The following is a 23,327-nucleotide window of genomic DNA, read 5'->3' on the forward strand; positions in this document are numbered from 1 at the left end:
AAAAACTTGTACCTATCATCAATTATCGTATACGATTAATGGATTGGATATGAGTAGGTTGTAAATGTGTCGAATAAAAAAAAAAGTTGAAAAACTAAGACTTAACGTAGTTAGTTTCCTCAATTTATTAGAATATTGTATTTAGATATTTAAATTAATTTATGTTCAATTATACATCTTAATTTCTAATAAAGATTGATGCGGAGTGGGTCAAATTATACTAGTTTTAGAGAAATGAGAGTGGGTCAAATTGTATGTCCCAAAAGAAATGAGGGCAAAATTAATACTTAGGATGTATGGGTCTATGCGGAGGTGAGAGTTGTTTGGTGCTTATGTGGCATCGACGTGGCGTCCATGTGGCGTTCACGTGGCGTCCACATGGCACTTAACACACCTCTGTTAATAGTAAGGGTATTTGTGACCCAATACTTTAACGGAAGGGTATTTTTGAGCCAGAATATAGTTTAAGGGTATATGTGAGCTATTTCCGATAGTTCAAGGGTATTTTTGAGCCTTTTCCGTTGTAAAAATTGCTAGTCAAAAGTCTTCCACAAACTAGCACGATTGGAAACGACAAAAAGTCTGGCCTGCATCCTACGTCTTTTCTCCGCCAATTAGATGTCAGCCATGTAGTATTTGTTATATTTTTCTCTATTTTTTTTTTCTTTTTTTTCCTATTTAATTAAAAAGATCTTTTTTTGTTTGATTAAAAAAAACGAAATATGTTACTCGATATTTAAAGTATTCTTGAGCCAGTTTAGCCAAACAATCAATATTATCGTCAATATTTTGGTGTCAAAAGTATGGAGATGGCGGCAGAACAATGTGGGGTTTGATTATGTATTGATTTACTATTTTTATTCGTAGCTTGAAAACAGTGGCGGATGTATGTTATGAATTATGGGTGCTTAAGCATCCATTGCTTTTTGCAATAAACACTAATATTTGTTTGTAATATCTAATAATTTATTCAAATGTATTAACTAAGCACCCACTTTATATAGCAATTCTCAAACTAAAAATAATTGAGCACCCATGAAATAAAATTTCTGGATCCGCCACTGCTTGAAAATATACATAGACATAAATAAATAAAAAGTCTATGGGCTTGGACATTTGGTAGGCCATAGTAACGATTTTGGTGACACACATTAATCTCCAAATTAGTGTTTCATGAGACTGATAATATCCTTCATGACCAAGGTAAATTTCCTAATCCACCCACGTAATCAGTGTAGCTCTTATAAATCACATAAGAGATGTATTAAAATTTTCTTTATTTTTAAACTTAATTCTGAAATCATATTTAAAACCATGAAGACTAGCATTAATCTAGTTATACATGTATAGCGAACAGTTGACTACTATCGAGTTACAAATCATAGTGAATTGATACCACTTTTTGGGAGTCCATAATTGTCCAAAGTTGATAGCTGAATTAAAAGATTGACTTTTTATATTTAAATTGGCTTAAAACATTTACGATTTTTTAAAGTTATTTGCATTATTTATTTCGATATTCAAACTTATACTTATTAGAAATTGAGACATAACAATACGTTATTATTGTGATACTGCAGTACTGTAGGCATATTGTGCTTACGTACATTGCAAAAAACTACTAGTACGCATATTTTCACATCAATTTTACCTAATTATCACCAAACCTTATTTGACTAGCTAGTCACAACTCACAACTCACATGTCCACAATTTGATGAATATGGCCAATTATTCTTTAATATAGTACTACTCCCAGTAGATATGCATTAAAAATAAATTATTGAGTGGTGGGGAGTGGGGAAGCCATGTCATGTGAGAAAAACAATAATACTTCTATACAATTGCTATACTGATACAAGATAGTATTATTACCCACTGTGTGTTGTGTATCGGCGGAGTCAAAATTTTTATTAAAAGGGTTTAAAATTTAATTATTGTAGACACATGAATTAACGGAAGGGAATTTAACATTTACTGTATATACTTAAACTATTATTTAAATCATATATAATAGATAATTTTCTATCGAAGGGGTTTTGAATGAACCTCACACCACATATGTGGCTTCGCCCCTGGGTCACGTGTTAGATACGACAAAAAAAAATCAAAAAATAAATGAGTTTTTAAATTATTTTGTTGTATTCGGTCATAAATACAAAATATTATTTTGAAATTATTTATATATATGGCGTGTTCGATACTTCTATAAAAATTAAGAAAATAAATGATTGTTTATTTATTTTCTTGTGTTCGATATGCGACTAAAAAATATTATCTTCAAAGCATATGTATACATTCAACCCAAAAATATGAGGACGGGGTGGTGGATTACTTTTATTAAGGAAGTAATTTCTTTTATTTTTAAAGAACTTATTTTCATAAAAAAAAATCTCAATAAATTTGTCTTTGAATATTTGCTAATTTAATGACATTTTTTTTGTTGGAAATTTTCAGCGAAGTCTGGTACTTTAGCAAAAATTGAAATAAATGAAAAATTCCAAATGATATATTCTTTTTTTTTAAAAGAGAAAAAAAAATAGGTTGATGTTAACATTGTACACATCTAAGATAGGAGTAATCTGGAATCCAATAACAAGAAAATGAAAAACAAGTGTTTTTATTCCTTTTTTTCCTTTTTCGTGTTTGGCAGGCATTCCACTTCCACTATACAATCCTTCTTAAAATAGTACTACTAGAACTAGAAAGTCAACTGTAATATAGATGCTTATATACATTTCGATCTATTTTACTTGTTGTTCTTATTAAATAAGTATATATAATATAAATAATTATCAGTTTAAAAAATTAAGGTATACTTATTTTTCATCCTTAAATCATAAATATAAAGAAATAATAATATGGCGCAGAAGAGAAAAATATTAAATAGAAAAAAGTAGTAGTAAATAAAAATAAATAAGCTAAATTATCTCTAGTTAAAAGAAATACTAAAGAATATTTTTTTTTCCTTTTTTTTTACGGGAGGGAGGGAGAGTTTTTTTTTTTTTTAAAAAAAAAAGAAAAATCAACTAAATTTTTTTAAAAGGCACTAGTAGTCCTAAAAATCAGCCATAGTAAATAAACGCAAATTTATAACTACAACTCCACTGTTATATGCAGCATATATTTCTCATTAAATTCCGAAGTGGGAGTTTATTTGTATTTCCACTTTAAATAATTACAGTTTTAGTAAGATGGGACTTTAATATAAACTATTATCACTAGAAAAAGAGTGATTTTTAGACTCATCGTTTGTGTCGGCCATCTATTATATGAAACAACTTATTAATTTATCTTGTGTTGCACGTTTGGATCCTCCATATTTTTGTTGTTAGCTAGACTTTCTCATATTTGTCTTTGACTCGAGTAAGGATATAATCAACAGTGGCGGATTCAGGATTTTCATTAAGAGGGTACCAAAAAAAAAAGAGCAATGCTTGAGATTTGAGGTTTGAACCCCTCAACCACTAAACCAACCTCTAATCTTATATTCAGGAGGTTCAAAATCAACATATAAACATAAAAATTCTTAAAAATACCTTAAATATACAACGTAATTTTTTGCCGAGGGGGTTCACCCACTCTAGGTCCTCCCCTGTAACCAAGGTAACAGATTCGGAATGATATTTTTTTAGAAATAATTATTGAAAACACCTTAAGCTTAGACTTTTCTCCAAGTATTTGATACATAGCGTTTATCTGGTTCATGCGGGAGCTCTAATATTTTAGCGGTGAGGACATAAACAACTAGATAATATAATACATAAGGTAAAATTAAGATATTTCAGATTAAATTTGGAGTTGTTTTCCAGTTGGGTTGAAAATTTAAAGATATTATTCTCATAAATGAACTTCTAATCCATAAATCTTCTTTAACTTCATGCTCAAAATTAGTAGGGGTACTTTTGACTTTCAGCGATTATATGAGATGAATTATTCATGTATTGTAATCCTATAGAACTTAAACTTATCGTGTGAAACCAGTATGTATCCTAATGTGTGAATTTGTGGGTCGCCACAACCCACACATATAGGCCCTAAATCTAGAAGAAGAAAAAAAGAGAAGAAATTGACATAAATAGCCACACATCAAAATAATAGCTAATAAATGTATATTTTTTGTATATTAATGAATGGCGTACGTAAAATATACACTTTCGTTACAAAATAATATATGTATTTTTGTACGTCTAGATAACAAATGTAATTATTTTTGACCGATCGGCCTAACTCATCCAAAAAGGAAAAAACAGGTTCCATGACTTAAAGAGTATCAAATCCAGTCCATGTAAGTGTAACATATCAAGTCAGCCCAGCTTTGGGTGAGTTGGGTTTGGAATAAATTGCATCCAAGAAGTTTTGTTAATTAGGGCTACATGGCTAACTTTTAATTGATCTTTTCATAGTACTCTGTCAGAAACATGATTTATTTAATTTGTTATGATTTGACTCCTTTGTCAATTATTTTTTTCTCCTTGAAATGAATTGAGCATACTAGACAAGTTTTGGGCTATTTGTTCACGGCTTACTCATATCCTCGGCCTTAGCCTGTATGATAAAATTGTCTTCGTGTAGTTTATAGGCCACAAATTCAAGCCATGGAAACACTCTGTATTTCTTGCATTAAGATAAACTTATTACATCACACATCTCAGGGTGTGTCCCTTCCCAGACGTTATCACAGGGATATTTTATAAATTGAACTGCGCTTTTGTTTGTTTTATGACGTGGTTCATTCTTTCAATTCAAATTTGAAATAGAAAATTCGGAAGTTGAAAAATAGATTCGAGGAGTATTTAAATATCATAATTCACACAAAATCATATCCGAAAGACATACTCGTTGCGATTACAACAAATGTTATCACCCAGCAAGCCAGCAACATTATTGACAACTATTTTAGAAAAATCAATATTCCACCTGAACAAATGATTAATATTCCTTTAGCTACTGCATGTAAAAAAACCAATGATCATGTCACTCTTTATATATGAGCAGAGCCCTTTAAATAATAATAGTGCTCTAACAATTTTTGTGATTTAAATATTGTTAGGTTCGAATAAATCGAAAGAAAAAAAAAAGAAAATTGCTTGTGCTTTCAAGATCGTATCAATCGATTGAATGAGACTTGCTTATTCCTTATTCATATCTGATTTTCCTCTCATTTTTTCGATACTTGATTGGCGGGGTTGGTATCTTTTTCACTAAGCGAGTTAATCGGTATTATTATAAATACATACTACATACGACCTTAATTGTCTTTATTTTAAGTAATTATTCGCTCCAAAACGCAAAATAGGCACAAATAATAACCTTTTCATTTATTATAAAAAAAAATTTAAAAATCAACTTACTTTCCACTCCACTCACTAGCTACAAGCTTTTATGATGATGCGAATATTATAACATATTTAAGATCACACGTTTCAAAAATGTTATATCTCTACAATTTTTATGGCATGTTGAAAAATATATATATTGCTTGAGGAATATTTCTTTCTCAAGCTAAATGATTAATCAAATAGGTTCACATAAAATAAAATTATACCGTAGACATTTAAAAAAAAATAATTATAACAAGAAGAGGGGCAACTTGTTGAATTGTTCAAAAACCTCAGGGGAAATAGTGCAATTTACAGAACTTGTTCAAAGTGATATTTCCCTATTTTCCGAAACAATCCCATTCGAATTTTCTCATTTCGAAAATTGGCTGTATATCACGCTCCGACGAATCGGACCTAATCGCTCAATCTCAAATCTCTCTGAATTGCTACAGATTTTGAAGGTCCTCTTGGTTCTTCAATGGAAGCGATCCGAAAGCAAGCTACAAGGCTCAGGGAACAGGTCGCTCGGCAACAGCAAGTACGATCGATTTCCTCTCTCTACATATAAGCATTTTGTTACTCTGTAATTCGTAGATTCTGTAGGTTTTGATGTTTGTGTAGTATATGTATTGATCCGTTGTAAGCTAATTGTATTGAATTTTATCGTGTAATTGTTCAGTGATTGCATTGATCTGTGAGAATCGTGCCTTGTTCTGGTGTATTCTAGCTCAGTTTTTGAATATTCTTTATTTCCTTGTTCAGTTATTTGTTGATTCATGTGTATCCGTAGCTTTTACATATCTAGTGTTTGGTAATTTTAATTTTTTGTGAAATTTATTTTGATTGATTTTAAGTAGATGTAAAATACTAATTTTCTATCACTGGTAAAGTAGTATCATATCCTAGTAATGCCCAATGATAATCGATTATGTGTATTATATCTTATTGTGGACTGATGCTAGTAAAAGTTTAAATTTGTTTTGATGTATTGTTAAAATATACATCAAAAACATAGCCGGTGTAATCCCACAAAGTAGAGTCTGGGAGGGTAGACCTTACTACTACCGCAGAGATAGAGAGATTGTTTCTGATAAATCTTCGGCTCAAGGAAAAATATTGTTAAAATAATCAAAGAGAAAATAATGCGATGTGTACTAAATATCCCTAGTTGTGGGCAATTATGCTTTTTGCTAGGCCTGATAATCTAGGAATTTTGGATGCTTTGAGGGGATAAACGCATCATCTACGGAGATGAGAATGCATTGTTTGTTCTGAAATGTCTACACTATGAAATCCTTATGACTTGCCTTTGGCACTCTTTTTTTTTTTGATGACAAGGGAAACCTGCAACCGCTACCCTTTGGGTGCGCACAGGGTAACCCCCACTCCTATGCAATAGCTTGCAAACCACATAGGAGAGGTAACCCACACTAGGCAAGCCCGGTGCGACGAGCTCGACCCAGAAGGCAAATTCCTTGCTTTCGCTGGCAAGGGGTTTCAAACTTGAGACCTCCAACATGGAAGTCTACTACTAATTTCTAGGATACATTTACATATTCCACAATCCATCTCAATTAGTCACGTTTTAATTTTTAAAAAGTAATTTTACTAATTTTTAGAGCAAAATTAAATTATATTAATTTATTATCATACAATTAAAATTCAATATGAAAATTATATTAACATATATCAAATTATAATTCTTCCCATATTCATATAGTGAAAAAATATGTCTTGATATAGTGATCAAGGTTCAAGTGCGTTAAATCTTGAGAAGCAAACAATAATATATTCTATGAACTTCTAATTCTACTACGATGTGTGTATATTTGTTTTTAGTAGGGTGATAATGGTTTCGTGACAAAAATAATTAAATGAATGCACGATAAGACCAGACAAGTTACTCCTACATTTGGGGTGATGGGACTTAAAGCATATGATATATTGAATTACATTCCATGGGGTCCAAGCCATGATGAATGTAGGCTTTTATTTCCCAAAATAATTGAACTTTATTATATAAAGATTTCATTTCCACGCCATGCCTTGTTGTCACAAAAACAATTTCATTCAAATCTTTTAATTTTCCCCTATACCACAAGAATGTATGTGGAGGGTAATCGTGATGTCTCTTCATGATTGACGTTTTTAGTATGGAGTCGAAGGCAGGTGGGCTGGGAAGGTACATTGATCAGTTCAATTTATTGATTTTTGGTTTTTAAATAGGCTAAATTAATTAGATATTTTTATAATTTTGTTCAGTCTTTTGAGATATTAGCTATTGAAATTGTCGAACCTGAAGCCCTTTGTTATATTTTAGGTTGGGTGTGTGGTACTCAAATTCTTGTAAACAATCTTGCAACTAACTTCTGAATGCTCTTCAATTTATTTATGAAGTGATTTTACTTGTCCAAATATTGCAAACTATAGTAGATTGAGTCATATTTTCTTGTATTATAGTTATAGCTTAGGAAATTAATATTCGAGAAGAAACGTTTTAGGAGGTCAGTTAGTCTCCTGGAAGATTGAGTTCAAAGTCTTACTTACATTATGATAATATCTATTTTGTGGCCCATGATTTCCATCACAATATTTATCAAGGCCTCTATCAAGCTCCTTCATTTATAGATTCTTGATCCAGGTTAGCTTGTCCAGCTTTAGCTTTGACCTCATGTTTGTGGCTCCAATCATCTATATCTGATCTCAAATCTTTGCTCTTTAGGCTTTTCTTTTTAATGCATAGTTCTGGTATTTAGTTGTTGCAATTGATCAAATTACTGTTTTTGAAAGTCCTTAATATTTTCTTCACTTCTCTCCTTTCAGGCTGTCCTCAAGCAGTTTGGGGCAGGGGGATATGGTTCAGATCTTGTGACTGATGAAGCTGAGATGCAGCAGCATCATAAGCTCGAAAGGCTTTACATATCCACTCGTGCTGCAAAGGTTGCTCTTGTTAGCTGATAATTTTCCCTTTTCCCCCTGATTTGTAGGAGGCCTTCGCATTGAGATTAGGAAGTTGAGTCTCACTTGCATATTAATTGATGTAATCTCTTAATTAATCTCACATTTTATCTTCTGTTGCATGGTATATCTGTTTGATTGTAGTTTTACATAATCAGAGTTTTGAATATTCTCATTTATAGAATCTTATTGTAGATGAACTATGCCACATACAGACATACATGTAGTGCTTTAGTTGCATTACTTTGAATCAACCAACCAGTCAATTACTTCTCAATTCAAAATGAGTTGGGATTGGTTATGTAAATCCTCCAAAATCCATTTCTGCCCTAATCTAAGTTCTTTTTGTTCTAATTTTAAATATTTGCTTTCTAAGGAAAACTAGATATTTTCTAAATTTCATATTTACACCTACAAAAATAATTAGTTTTTGTTCCTATATAAACCGCTTCTTTCGTTCCTAGTTATATTTCTTCTCCTTTCTAACTGGAGATACATATACAGAATCTTTGAGCTAAAGCGTGAATAAGAAAACATTTGTCATCTTCTGAAATGCAGCATTTTCAAAGGGATATTGTCCGTGGTGTTGAAGGCTATATTGTTACTGGGTCTAAACAAGTTGAAATAGGTCATTTTCTGATCTCTTCCTGATGATTGTTTTTTTAAGGCCAAAAGCTAAGCTTACATATCTGTTGACCACCATGGGCTTCTCTCCAACAGGAACTAAACTGTCAGAAGATAGTAGGAAATATGGCGCTGAAAATACTTGTACAAGTGGTACTACATTGTCAAAAGCTGCATTAGGGTTTTCACGTGCTCGTGCTCAGATGGAGAAGGAGCGAGGGAATCTATTGAAAGCCCTTGGAACACAGGTTAATGAGATAGTCTCATTTTTGTAACCTTCTCAATTATATATAATGTCACTCCCTGGAACAAGTAGATCTATTTAATTCTTATTTTGGATGCATATTTTTTGTGGTTCATCTTTAGTATTAGGCAGAAATTGAAATGAATTGGCTCCAACAATACTCTGTACTCATAAAATTCTTCTTGTCTTGTGGGACCTTTCTATGTTTTGTGCATGTGTATATCGCTCTTCTTAAGTGCTTCCTTTTTTCTTCTAATCCAGACATCAAATTAGGCAGAGAATCATTTTGGACCAGTACTTCTTGTACTGTAACAACCTTTTTATTGTCGGGGACCATTTTTTCTGCTAAGCCATCTATTGTTTTGGCCATGGCGTGATTTTCCTGGGGAAATATAGTTGTAGTTTTTTTATTAAACGTTCTATGTTTTCTGAGAGTTTATTGTAAATTGACATGTTTTATGCTACATGGAAGCATAATGCAATCCTCTCTTTATCCAGGCTTGGGACCAGCAATATGAGCAAATTCATACTAGGTTCTTTTTTAACTTTTAGAAAATGTCAGTTTCTTTAAAATGCCGAGCACTCTGTCAAATATAATGAACGAAGGACTAGTGGAAACTCGGAGAATGGTATTCATTATATTCCTTGCACATCACAAACCAAGCTGGAGATGTCTTATTTATATCATCTGTTTGTCACGTGGTATCCCTTTTTAGTCTTCCATGAACCTGGGACATGTTTAAAGCTTTTGTTTTGGGCTAAATTAAGCCTCGTTACAATAAATGAAGTCAAGTGTAAAGCTGTAGGTTCTTGAGATTGACCTTGGTCGTACTTGAAGTTCTTTGGGTAATTCAAAGAAAAGGGGGTTGGATTTTGTCCCATTAGATCAAAGATGAAGTGGATTTATATGTTTCTCTAGATAACAATGTTCTTTAAGGTTCCAAAATCACGCTGCATCAATCAATTGATGATTTTGGTTCCCTATGTTCTATTTGTATCAGCAAAGATTTGATGAGCACTAGAAAATGTTATTTATTTTAGATCAGAGAGTATCCTTTTCTTCACTTATGTTGAAGTTCAGAAAGACACTTCAGTTTGGTCTAACCGTTTAGGACTTATGTGTGAAGACCCTTCAATTGTTCTCTGTCCGGCATGCCAATCTGTTTCAAGCCATCTACTTGACTGTTGATGTTGTCTTTCCAGGTTGCAGAACCATTAAGGGCCATGGTGATGGGAGCTCCATTGGAAGATGCTCGACATCTTGCTCAAAGATATGACAGAATGCGGCAAGAGGCAGAAGCACAGGTATTTAGTTGCTTCACTGTTTAAAATTGTAAGGCGGGACTTCAAAACAATTTATGTGGCAATTTATTCTTACACATAATGTGTTGTTTTAAGTTACTTTGATGATAATAAAATTGTTGGAGCAGTTAATTGCACTTGCTAGATGCCAGTTCTCTTTTCTGACTAACCTAGATAGGCTGTTGAAGTATCCAGACGACAAGCTAAATTGAGAGAAGGAACAGGTCATCCTGACATGGCATACAAACTGGAAGCAGCTGAAACAAAGCTAGATGACTTGAAGTCAAACACAAATACATTAGGAAAAGAAGCCGCAGCAGCTATGGCTGCTGTTGAAGCTCAGCAGCAAAGATTGACTCTCCAACGATTGATTGCCATGGTAACTATCCTCCTGGAGCTGTGTGCTGTTAAAAGACGCCACATAAAGTAAATTTGACTATTATAAATGCCATTTTTCATCTTTGTGATTAGGTTGAATCAGAACGGTCATACCATCAGAGAATCCTTCAGATTCTTGATCAGCTAGAAGCCGAGGTACGTGTGATTTGTTTAAAAAAATTCTGAATATGATGGACTCCCACTTATTTTCCCACTTTACTTGAGCAACTGAGAGCAATTTGTTTTATGATTCAGATGTTATCAGAGCGCCAGCGTATTGAAGCAGCTCCTGCTCCTGCTCCTCCCGTGGATACTATGCCTCCACCTCCCTCATATGAAGAAGTAAATGGTGTCTCTACTTCACCCGTACAGAATGGATCAACTGATAATATGGGTTACTTTCTCGGAGAAGTGAGTATTTTGAAATTTCAAGTAGATGAAATAAATCTACCAAACTCGTTGAGTGCTCAATAACTTTACTTCTTTCTCGGTTGGTAACAGGTCATGTACCCATATCAAGCTGAATCTGATGTGGAGCTTAATTTGTCTGTTGGAGAATATATCGTTATTCGCAAGGTTTGTTAGTTTATTTTGCTCTGCTCGATTCACTTCTGCATGGTGGTGTCATGTTTTTATGGTATTTCTCATCTAAACTTGAGAAATGACTTTAAACAAAAGGATAACTTTCTGGAAGTTTTTGGGTGCCCGTGCCTGATATAGCAGTTACAAGTGTTTTACTGAATATCCTCAGCCTGTGATTCAACTCCTACTGATCTGAATTGATATTTTGCATATTGGCAACCTCTACGGCTAATAGACTTGTAGAAGTATATGATGTTTGAGAGAGTGATGTTCTATCTCGGAGTTGGCTGTGCTGTAACATCTGTGTTCTGCTAGAATTCTCTCTGTCAACTGCAGCAGTGTATATTTTTCAAATGGTTGATTTTGTCCAAATCTCTTATAGATAACTAGCTAGTGTGTTACATTGGTTTTTGCAGGTTTCCAACAATGGTTGGGCCGAAGGTGAATGCAAGGGCAGAGCAGGATGGTTCCCTTTTGGTTACATTGAAAGAAGGGATCGCGTCCTAGCTAGCAAAGTGGCCGAAGTTTTCTGAAATGCAGGGATTTCTTTTATTCTAAAGGAGCCATCAGATTTCTGTATCTTCTGCTGCTTGCAATCGTTGCTGCCTTTTTGTAACATTCTTTATGTTGTCCCCTTAAATACTCCTTATAGGGGTGTTTTTTTCATTTTTCTTTTTGTTGATGGTTTATTTGATTTTGTTATTTCCTCTTTTTAAGGACTTGGAGATTATTGTTGTATGTTGTGATTAATTTTGTAGCAATAGCTATCTTAGTAACATCTGTTCCTCTCGCAACTCCTTATAATTTGGTCCCGTTTTATATTGGATTTCAGAGAATGTGAGCAAATAATCCCTTTAGCAGATAAGAAAGATCGTATAAAATAAGCTTTGGTCCTTTTGAATGTAGCCAGGTTGGTATACACTCCACAAGGCCAGAACATGGGTGATGGCTCCACAACACTTTTAACCTACTGGAATTCCACAATCAACAACTCTCATTCGGAAAAGCAGAAAAGAGTGATGGACAGGATAAGCTGGCGTATCTGTAGTTTGATTAGGTCCTAGTATATTCAATTCACGAGCTGATTTCTCACGTGTACATTAAAATAATAGTTATTATTTCAAAATGTTGTTTCTTTGATGAAGAAAATTCGTATCAAGAAGAAAAGTGATTTTCTGAGATAATAACTATTAGTTGACTAACCATCAGATAATTAAACCCTTCAATTCACTTCCGAGCACGACTAGAAATTTTCCTATAACAGTTATGTCGGATCAACTTGTGTACACTTCAATATTCCACCAGTACTAGCTACCTTCCACTAACATGGGTTAACTATACTCACTAGGAGATAGATAGGTAGTAATCACATAGCGTTTGTATTCAAACTTGAAACCTCATAGTCATTTTCCCACTTTATTAACCACTAGGCCACACCATCTTTAATAGAAACGGAAAATTATTATGTGCAGACTGCAGATGAAGATAAGGATAACATCAACGTTCCAGGAAAGGTCCTCAAGTAATACAAATATGAATTGTTTTCTTCACATTTAAGTTAACGCCTCAAGTAAAAGGGATATTGCACCCACTAAGAGACTAGTCACCCTTCAAATAAATGCGTAAAAAGGGCGTCACTCTTCATTTCATTTTCACTCAACTGCAATTTGCTTCCAGTTCTGGGAAAACCTCTGAAAATGTGTTAGTCCAAATACAACGGCTCTCTGTAAATACGTCAATTTACCACAAAATTCGACAGAGTATTAAAATGAAATGTGCATTACGGAAAAACGACTCTACAACACTTGGAATTTGCTTTCCTAGCTTGCAAACAAATACATACCAAACTAACTGCCATAAATAGGCTTTCGTAATTATCTAGTCAGGTTGAAGATGCAACTATTAACTTAATGAACATAGTAATACAAACATAACAATTAGCAGTACATAATTGGCCAAGAGTTTGTGCTGTCTTCCTTGACCATACTTCATTTTTGTAGACCAATCTACAAATCAGGACAAATAAATCCGGGTTAAAACTCTCCACCATAAAACTGAAAGGGATACAATTTCCATGTCTCTATGTTGACTGACTCTTAACACAGTTATCCTTAAATTGATACACATTTTCCATAATTTGTTCATTTTTCACTTAGAATTGGAAATCTGTGATGGCAGAAGAATGACATAACCGAAATTAGTTGTCAAATACGTTCAAGGTTAGGAGGAAAGTGGTGGTTTTTTTTAAAAAGGAATTGGGTTAAGTTGGGAGGAAAAGTTTTTGTGTTCGTTAAAAAAAACAATGCAATCTTAAATAGCAGGTAATAGAAAGAAAAGAAAAGAGAGAATACAAGTCATAATTTGGAAAATTACTGTGCTTATTGTTTAAAGGCTAGATTAAAAAAAAGGTCATATAATGATACACATGCTTATCATTAGACATCAAGTCAAAAGCTTAGGTGCATAGAGGGTATATTTCTGAACTACGAGGCATGCATCTAAATAATTGGCATGTACGTATCTCATGATTAGATACTTACAAATGGTCTAAGATCGGTTGCCAGAAAGTTGTGCAAGAATAATAGCCAGTATGATGAAGATGACAACAATCTGCAGTAAATTTGAGAGAATAAGAAAACATCTAATGCGAGAGACATATTGTATCTAAAGCATTAATAAACAATCAGAGCATTGAACACTTACCAGAACTGGACTGTAATTAGGCTCGCTCCTGATTATGTAAGATTTTCTGTTGATAGGTACATGCATTAGTTGATATTCACAGAATTGTGAAGATGAGAGCAACTAGAATATGTACAAACCTTTTGTTCAAGGTTCCCGAGTCTCTGCAAGTTTTCAGGATGGCGTCAAGCCTCTTCAAAGTTTTTGTTGCATTTGGATCGTTATTATTAACCTAAAACAATAACAAGGCAGCTTTAGTGGCAAGTCTTTACATGAAGAAGGGGAACTTTGATATAAAAAAAAAAAAACACAGATAGCAGACGGAATGAAACCCCATTACTATTGGCCATTGAGCAAAAGGTTCTCCAATTTTGACCACCAGTTCAAATAGATGATAGATGTATCAGTTCAATTGCTAAGAGATATCAGTATTATAATAGGCGCATGTTACATTTAGAAGTGTACTAATTTGTTCTATTCTTGAACTACACTGTTGTACATAAGAGAGAGAGTTTACTGGGATAACTAATTTGCAAACAACAATAAGTATTTCTGGAAGAGGACTTCTAAATCTACAGAGTGACAGGCATTTGTATGCACAAGGTTTCTTGTAGCATGATGCAAGGGTCCAGATAGACACTAAGGGGTCGTTTGGTACAAAGATCAATAATGCATAGATTAGTAATGCAGGGATTATTTTTATCAAGTGTTTGGTTCATTGTTTCTTACCTAGTTTTGTGTGTGGTTTAAAAACTCTACAAAAAAAATTCTTTCCAATTATACCCTTGAGTTATTATGGGATTTTCTATTTCATATAATTGGGTCAAGGTAGATAATTGACGGACAATATTATTTTTTCATAGCATTTTAACTAGCTAGGAGAATAAAAATTTGATTGTCATGTTTACTATTTTCTCACTTAAATTATTTGAGAGTAAATAATTGTCATCTTAATAAATTGGAGTTAATATCTCAAAAGGTCACACAACTATAATAATTTATAGAGAAAATTTATTAAACTTTGTTTTGTATCAATAAATTAAAAAAAAAAACTCTTTATTAAAAAAAAAATAAAAAATATAGCAAAATAAATTAAACTATTTTGATGCTCGAGATGTTTTTTTTTTTATATATATATATATATATATATGCTCTTGTTTTAGACTACGTGTGTAATGTTTAATGGACTTCCGTTAGGAGGCAATATTTGACTTATGAATTGTTCTTAAATTCATACATCAACATTAGCATATTAGTCGGATTATAATATTTTATATTAATAATAAATAGATTAAATAACTCATATTTTAGAAACAAAAAATTTATATACTTAAATAATAAAATTTGTAAGCTAATTTATTTAAATAAATTTATTATTATAAATATAAAACATAAAATCAAGAAATAACAAAATGATTAAAAGGATTTGAGGGGTATTTTTGTCTTTACCTAGATTAGTCCAATGGTATTAGAACTAATACCACCAAATGGAAGGTATTAGTTATACACCCTATAATACCATGTAAGGTGTATAACTAATCCATGGATTAGTTATACACCCTACATGGTATTATTGGATGTTTTTTTAAGAGAAAAAGGTTAAATTAGTCTTTTTATAATTCTGGCCAAATTATAGTCACATAATTCTGGCCATTTAACACTTCCCTATTAAATTTTTATTTTGTATCAATGAAATTACTCAACTAAAATTATTATTATTAAAAAAAATATAGCAAAATAAATTAAACTATTTTTATACTCGAGATGTTTTATATATAATATATATATATATGCTCTTGTTTTAGACTACTTGTGTAATGTTTAATGGACTTCCGTTAGGAGGCAATATTTGACTTATGAATTGTTCTTAAATTCATACATCAACATTAGCATATTAGTCGGATTATAATATTTTATATTAATAATAAATAGATTAAATAACTCATATTTTAGAAACAAAAAATTATATCTAAATAATAAAATTTGTAAGCTAATTTATTTAAATAAATTTATTAGTATAAATATAAAACATAAAATCAAGAAAATAAACAAAATGATTAAAAGGATTTGAGGGGTATTTTTGTCTTTACCTAGATTAGTCCAATGGTATTAGAACTAATACCACCAAATGGAAGGTATTAGTTATACACCCTATAATACCATGTAGGGTGTATAACTAATCCATGGATTGGTTATACATAGACCCAAAATTCCTACCAAACATAGTACTAAATAATACCACACATAATACTTGGACTATTTTTCCTAATACTCCCTACCAAACGACCCCTAAGAGGCACAAAGGCACACTGCGCATATACTTCTTCCAAGACAAGACATGGATTGTTGGCATTGAACAAAAACAAAGGCGTAATCCTCAATATGACCCAGCAAATTCAACATTATCACATTATAACTGGGTTATTAGGAATAATCAGAAATAAATAAGTTCCACACCTTGGATTTCAGCATACAAGAAAAGTCAAAAAAAGCACCATATACATCTGCCATAGTCTTGGTCCGGTCAATGACCTTAGCAGTAAGACCTAGAAAGAAGAAACCAAAAGTTATTAATTATGACGGGTATGATGGATATATTAAGAAGCCGAACAAGCATAGATATATTAAAAACTGAAGCCACAATAATATTCAAAAAACACAAAATCTATTATAAATAATTTCAATCTGCAAATGTAGTAGAACATATAGATGCATGAATAATACATAGATATAGGGAGATGTGGAAAGATCTGAAAGAATGACCATAAGGCGAGGAAGTTAGATCCTATACAACCAATGAATATACAGTAGACAGTGTTTAAGATTAAAACCCCTCAATTACATGATGAGTTCTAGAGGAAGAAAGTCATTTTGCATATGACAATATTACTATTGTCAAAAGGATGGGACGCAAAAACAAAATGGCCGAACTTCAAGGAGTCAGATCGCAATCGGGTATGAAGTCACAAGAAATGCATGTTGACAAAAATAGTTCTTACCACGCCTCATTTTTACCACTCCTCTGAAGACTTCAATGTTGTCGTAGCACATAGCTAATGTCCCAATTGCCATGACCTGATACCATTAGACAACACAACAAGGCAAAAGTGTGGTAAAGAAGGATGCTTAGCAAATTACTAGTGTAAAAACATTGTTTCTGGACGCTGTAAAAATTCTTCCTCCCAGCCTACAAGCTCATATTTAGAGAAATGTGCACAATCTATTTTATTTTTTGATCGCTAAAGGGAATTGTACGCTATCTATTCATTCACCACACTTAACTCCATGGCCAATTAACCAAGCATCAATATCAATCATGGCAACAAGACAATATGGAAGTACCAAATTTGCTGAAGCAAACTCTGTCAAATCAGCACTTCCCCAAACACAGAACATAAAGTTCCATCTTAGGAACACTTCTTCAAAAAATGAATAGATGGGAAGAACAAGAACTGGAAGTCCAAAAAGTTAAAAAAGGAATTATCAACTGTGGTAGAAGAAATGTCTTCATGTAGGAAGCTTTTAGCTTGATAGACAAATTGAAAGTAGAAAGCCTAGAAAATAACCAAGAGGATATACCTGTGGAATGGCACAGAATCGAAAGATGGCAGGATCACGCAAATTGAACAAGTAAGTCAAACAATCTTCTACATGTGACAAAGCATTGGTGACCATTTCATTGAGACATTGCACTGCCTTAACCGAGTTCTCCTCGTACTTTAAGTCCTGTGGGAAATAAACAGAGATGTCAATTAAATTATAAAATGAAACCCATCTTTCGACTTGGACCAAACAACAGCACTTGCTACCATGCACTCAAGTTAATTCGATACCTATGATGTCAGGGGAAAACAAAATGAGAAATTCATACAAGACCAAGGATATGAGGAACTCAAACCTCAAGCTTGTTAACATATTTACTCCAAATCTCACGGGGCCAGAACATACGGCACTTGGGTACTTCATTTATATCTTCCAAATAATCTCTGATAATGTTTGTTTTCTGCAATATATAGCAAATATGTTAGTATTAGTGCCCTCAACAAAGAAGAATCTCAACGAACGACAGTTGTGCCTGCCACACATGTTAAGGTCCAAACCTGAAGAAATAAACCCATGGAGTTGGAGAGAGAATCTGAAGCCAGATCTTCTGTCCCAGAGGCATGGAACAGTTTTGACAATCCTAGCCCAACAAGCCCAGCTACATAGTGACAGTATTCGTCATAATCATCAGTTGTTTCCACCTGCAGGAAGAGATTTATTGAAGCTGAAATACACAGAGGGATTGAAGAGCATTGTAGAAATGAAGCTTGGAGCAAAAAATTATTAGCTCGGTAAAGTACCTACACATTAGGCGCGCTTAAAGGTTTAAATTACCTCTCAAAACCTAACAAGATTTACCGCTAGTCAACCAAATAACATGTACTTGTTTTCTATTGTTAATAGCCATGTTTTGCTTAACAAACAAAGACTGAGACAATAATTCAACAAATATCATAGTATTCATGCAGGCTAACAATGCTCAACTTCGTATACCAAAAATTTTCCAGTAAAATATCCAAGGAATATATGGGTGAAAAGGACGCCTAATCTCAAATAGCATAAATACTAGTAACCACGCCAATCATAATGTACTGAAGAAGAGACCATGGTTTATACTTTTGAAGAGGTGGAATAATCCAATGTCTTGAAGACGAGGAATTGCATGAAAAGGGAAACTTGAGACTCTAGCCAATTCATACAAACGAAAAAAGCAAACAAGTATAAATTGCATTTTGTGAGTATCAGAAAATTTGATCTTGTTCTTTTTGGTATATCTTGCATACCTCCTTGCATATAAATTTTGCCATTCCTGCACCCATCCTCATGGTAATGTCCTCAATTGCCTGCTGATAACTGCACAGATATAAGAACATAATCTTCATTATAACCTACTACTCATACAAAAGGAACCCAGAGTTTAAACAACATACCCAATGTTATCCCACAAGTGGAGTCTGGAGATATCAGACCCAATGTAATCCCGCAGAGTTTATACGTTTTGAAATTCAGAGTACAATCTGAGTTCACATTTCTTGTTTCATAAGTAATATGATTTTAGGGTTGAGGAGGGCAGAGGAAACTGCACCACTTATAAGTAACATTTCTGATTCACATTAGGTCACGTGGATTGAGAGTTGAGTTTGGAATTCTCCAAGCCTTGCAAAAGAGTTTAAATTCTGGAGGACATACTGCTACATTATATTTATTGTGTTTCTGAATATTGACTCGAATGATGTGAGACTTGTCGTTATTTGACATGGATTGCCAGGGAATAACCATCACAAACAGGAAATTTGCACAAAGCAATTATTTGAATGAGAAAATAAGACCCAAGAAAGTCTCTAGTTCTAACAGCAAGAACCCTGTCCAGTGATGAACAGATATCTATTTCATGCAAAATGATATCCTAAAATCCCTGATAGAAAGCTTCACGCTCACTATTTCATGAAACTTTTTACAAGTTTCCAAGTATAAAGGGGCTTCTAAATTGTCATCATAAGAACACTCGAGCGATTTCTGATTTAACTATTTATTTTATACCAAAATTTAAGGTCAGAAGAGAGCGCCCATTATCCCGAGATTTGAATGTTGTTGTTGGTCCTAAGGGTGGCCCTAGACGGATTTCTTGGGGAAAAAACTATGTCTTTACAAAATATGCTGATTGTAACCTTTCAATTGAGCAAAATCTTAGTATCAGAAAAACACAAAAGCTGGGTAAGAACTCACAGTTTACCAAGTTCCAGAAAAGCAGTCGAAACATGATGGAATTGGTCCATGAGAACCTTGTACTCCTTCGTACCACCTAACATGTTAAAATTGGGATTAGGAAATCAGTCTATAATGCTTCAAGTTATTCGGGAAAAAATGATCATGGTCCCACCCTAGACAGAATGTCTTTGTAGGGAGGGCAATGTGCATTTCAAAAGATTAGAGTAAGAAAAAGAAACTCCAATATAAATAATGAAAGAGAAAAAGAGCTTCTATTTAGTGCAAGAAACTTCAGTATAAACAAGTAATATGAATTTCAGAAGATTCCTAGCTTGCTCCCTTCCCCTTAGCATCCTACCTTTGAGTCAGGTTCACCCATTGGGCCAACATGTCAAGACATTTTCAGGAGAAAATTGACAAAAGAGCCAATTACAACCACTAATAATGCGGAAACCATTCCAGGGTTAAAACATAGATTTTGAAGCTCATTTCCCTATCGGCATCCTACTATTTGTATAGCGAAAGAAATAAAATCAACATAAGTTATTTACCCAGAGCAAATGAAAAATTAGATTAGAGGACCCACTAGAATGTCCTAGAACTTTACACATTATCTTATTCAGGTCAATGTCTAAGTGCTGGCCAGCCCTCAGATGTGAAAGCTCCTCCATGTTTATACATGAACCAACAAATGTATACAGTATAACTAGCAATACAAATCACAACGACCTGCCATCAGCATACAGATGATGAGCTAGTAATGATAGGGTCTTTAGTTTTATCCCCCTCCCCCCTAAAGTATGGATTTTTAAAAAAAATCAAAAGGTTATTGAGAATGAGACATAATATAATTAAGTAATCAATAGTGTGCTCTCTCTAACAATTTAAGTTTTTAAATAAGACTTCAACATGATATTAGAGAGAAAGAGACCCTATTTCAAATCTCACAGCCACCTAAAAAGAAAAGCAAAATAAATTTCCATGTGTTTGGCCCATGAAAAAGAATCAAACCCACACATGAGAGGGTGTGCTGCAACATATATAATTCAGTAACTAGAAATTGTGCTTTTTTTAACAGGATTTCAAGGATTATGAATTGTTTGGTGTTGAATGACTCATGTCGACAGTGTCTCTAATATGGTAGTAAATAGGGAATTCAAGAGGAAGCTATGGCCTTTTGCAAAGTGTGTTTTGACAGACGACAACTTGAGAAGAGGGAAATGCATTATGGACCGCTGGTGACTGGTGCAGTATGTGCAAGAAAACAGTGGATGACGTGAATCTTGGATCATTGGTAACTTGCAGCATATGTGCAGCAAAAGAAAAACATTTTTGGGTAGACAGTGAAATATTTTGCATCGGTTTCCATCTGACTTATTCAAAATAATTTCCTTAGTAACCTCTAAAAAGTAGTTGAAGTCTTTCCAACTTGGGATTCTTCAATTGCAAAAGCACACTCATTATAAGAGAGAAGCAATATTGAGAATTTAGGGAGATCAACAAGTTGCATTCAGAGACTTACATGCAAAGTGCCATTCACGATCATAAACATGCTGATGAAAAGAGATCAGAATAGGTACTTTAACATCGGTGGGTATGCTGGTATCATCCTCTGTCCACAATAAGAACATCCAAATATGAAAAATAAGCAAATTATGTGTTACTCAAAAATATGAGTGCAACAACCCTTGAATCAACTAAGATTACAACCTAAAAACTACCTTATGAATGTCTAGAATGAAATGAAATAGTAAGTAGCATATGATAATTCATACTAGTATTTAAGCAATAAAAGTTAGTCAAAACTTGTTTATAACCAAGAAGAGTTCAACAGGAAGCTGGTAGGCAACTCGTATCATATAAACTAAATATCAAATACCAATATACCTAGTATGAGAAGAACAATTTGCTTCTTTTTTTTTATAAGGAAGAACAACTTGCTTCTTTTCCTCTTTTTGATAAATAAGAGGTTGAAGTTTTCAACAAGTTATTATTCCTTCTGTCGTCATCTTTCGTTCCTCGCAAGAAGCAATAGAAGATAAGTATGACGAACTGAATCAACGATTCAACCTACTCTTTCAAAGTTAGAAGACTAAATTACTAAATTAATCACACCAAATTTTGCACAAAAATGAAGAACTAATACCAGTCATCTGCTTTCTGAGTTTCATATCTCCTAAGAATTCATAAAGTACAAACAAATTTAGATGATAGTAAACGAGCTTACCAACAGTGTCAAGTGCTCGAAGGACCAAATAGAATATGCATACCTGCAACGTTCAATGGAAGTTTTAAAAACAAATTCAAAACAATAGTAATAGTAACACAACTATCCAGCAAATTAACACAAATCAAAAGGAATAACAATAGATTATATCAATTCCGATCAATTCACAGAAACAGAATATAAATTCTTCCTAATTAAGCAAAAATACAAACTTCTACAAAACGAATATACGAGCACACACACAGAAATTTAAAACAGATTGAAAACCAATCAGAAAGTTAACGAATCGCAAGCGCTATAGCATAAATGCCAGAGAAAACATTTTTCTGAAGAGAAAAAACAAACTTACAGCATCACGAAAAACACAAACTTACAGCATCACGAAGCTCGACAGGAAGCTGTTGAATGACGAGAGCAAAACTACGAGAGACCTTTTGAAGCATTAAGTAACAGAAGCCCCAATGTGGCTCCGGCGGGATCTGCTTCTCCGCATGTCTAGCCGCTAGTTTCAGCTTTATCAATGGATACAAATCATCTGGATTCTTCAGAATCGCCCTCAATGTTCCCATTCTTCTCAACAAATTCAAACACTGTTCCGATCAATCACCGATCCACAATCAAATCACACACAAATACGTGTTGATGTATGAAGAAAACAAATCCAGAAAGCCAAAGGTAGAGAGGGAATGGCGTGGGAGTGTTCGGTAGAGGAGAGCGTTTGCAAAATGACAATATATGAAGAAGTTAATGAATAATGAATTTGTGGAAACGACTATACCTATGCTGTGTATAATGGTGTAATATTATCGTCTGACGTTAAAGGAATCTTTACTGCTGTAACTTTTAGTATTCTTGTTTACAAAATTTGGAATTATTTATCTGCATATAAAATAGTTAAAATAATAAAAAATACATTTTCAAATCTTTTTTAATAAATCACTTCTGGGATTTTTGTATATAAATAATTAATTTTTAATAATTATATAATTATTATTATTATTATTATTAACCCTTTCACCACATATAGCATTGTATTCAACCAAACATTATAAAATTATTTGTAAAGTGGTAGGGTGTGATTTCTACTTTGATATGGTTTGTGTAAAGCCTAATTATAAGAGCCGTATTTACTTAACACCGGACTGCTTCCTTGAAAGATTATCTTATGTAATCATTGATATTATATTTATATTATTAGTAATAATATAGTAATAACATTTTCGATAGCTCCTCCCTTTTTTTGCCTGTTTTTTTAA

At 33.2% G+C, this 23,327-nt stretch overlaps 2 protein-coding genes across 4 annotated transcripts; one reads left to right on the forward strand and one right to left on the reverse strand.

Annotated features, from left to right (window-relative positions):
- The first annotated feature begins 5,617 nt into the window (after positions 1 to 5,617).
- LOC102580820 (SH3 domain-containing protein 2) lies at positions 5,618 to 12,205 on the forward strand. Its single transcript, XM_006361943.2, has 10 exons — positions 5,618 to 5,861; positions 8,147 to 8,263; positions 8,840 to 8,909; positions 9,002 to 9,153; positions 10,353 to 10,454; positions 10,630 to 10,830; positions 10,923 to 10,985; positions 11,085 to 11,240; positions 11,331 to 11,405; positions 11,828 to 12,205. Exons 1-10 carry the CDS (start codon positions 5,802 to 5,804, stop codon positions 11,942 to 11,944), a joined length of 1,113 nt encoding a protein of 370 aa, XP_006362005.1. The 5' UTR covers positions 5,618 to 5,801; the 3' UTR covers positions 11,945 to 12,205.
- Positions 12,206 to 12,622: 417 nt separating this feature from the next.
- LOC102581159 (squalene synthase) lies at positions 12,623 to 22,842 on the reverse strand. 3 transcript variants are annotated; one of them, XM_006361946.2, is made up of 14 exons: positions 22,446 to 22,842; positions 22,072 to 22,114; positions 21,367 to 21,456; positions 19,863 to 19,938; positions 18,920 to 18,989; positions 18,194 to 18,337; positions 17,992 to 18,096; positions 17,673 to 17,819; positions 17,093 to 17,168; positions 16,551 to 16,639; positions 14,234 to 14,325; positions 14,115 to 14,160; positions 13,952 to 14,021; positions 12,623 to 13,102 (listed from the first exon to the last, which is right to left on the reverse strand). In XM_006361946.2, exons 1-13 carry the CDS (start codon positions 22,638 to 22,640, stop codon positions 13,959 to 13,961), a joined length of 1,236 nt encoding a protein of 411 aa, XP_006362008.1. In that variant the 5' UTR covers positions 22,641 to 22,842; the 3' UTR covers positions 12,623 to 13,102; positions 13,952 to 13,958. The 3 variants fall into 3 exon arrangements, with proteins under 3 accessions (XP_006362008.1, XP_006362007.1, XP_006362006.1); XM_006361945.2 differs by having other exon boundaries at positions 12,772 to 13,090; XM_006361944.2 differs by lacking the exon at positions 12,623 to 13,102 and adding an exon at positions 13,133 to 13,417.
- Between the last annotated feature and the right edge of the window lie 485 nt (positions 22,843 to 23,327).

This window comes from Solanum tuberosum, unplaced genomic scaffold (assembly GCF_000226075.1).
Source record: "Solanum tuberosum cultivar DM 1-3 516 R44 unplaced genomic scaffold, SolTub_3.0 scf00377, whole genome shotgun sequence".
Taxonomy (NCBI): domain Eukaryota; kingdom Viridiplantae; phylum Streptophyta; class Magnoliopsida; order Solanales; family Solanaceae; genus Solanum; species Solanum tuberosum.

What these genes read in the sequence shown, in the direction of transcription:
- LOC102580820 (XM_006361943.2), top strand. Translation starts at nt 5,802, where the DNA reads ATGGAAGCGATCCGAAAGCAAGCTACAAGGCTCAGGGAACAGGTCGCT. An exon ending in AGGTCGCTCGGCAACAGCAA is followed by an intron (nt 5,862 to 8,146) that starts GTACGATCGATT and finishes CTCTCCTTTCAG; the next exon opens with GCTGTCCTCAAGCAGTTTGG. An exon ending in TGAAAGCCCTTGGAACACAG is followed by an intron (nt 9,154 to 10,352) that starts GTTAATGAGATA and finishes TTGTCTTTCCAG; the next exon opens with GTTGCAGAACCATTAAGGGC.
- LOC102581159 (XM_006361946.2), bottom strand. Translation starts at nt 22,640, where the DNA reads ATGGGAACATTGAGGGCGATTCTGAAGAATCCAGATGATTTGTATCCA. An exon ending in TCGGGAACCTTGAACAAAAG is followed by an intron (nt 14,161 to 14,233) that starts GTTTGTACATAT and finishes ACCTATCAACAG; the next exon opens with AAAATCTTACATAATCAGGA. An exon ending in CTAATTACAGTCCAGTTCTG is followed by an intron (nt 14,022 to 14,114) that starts GTAAGTGTTCAA and finishes AATTTACTGCAG; the next exon opens with ATTGTTGTCATCTTCATCAT.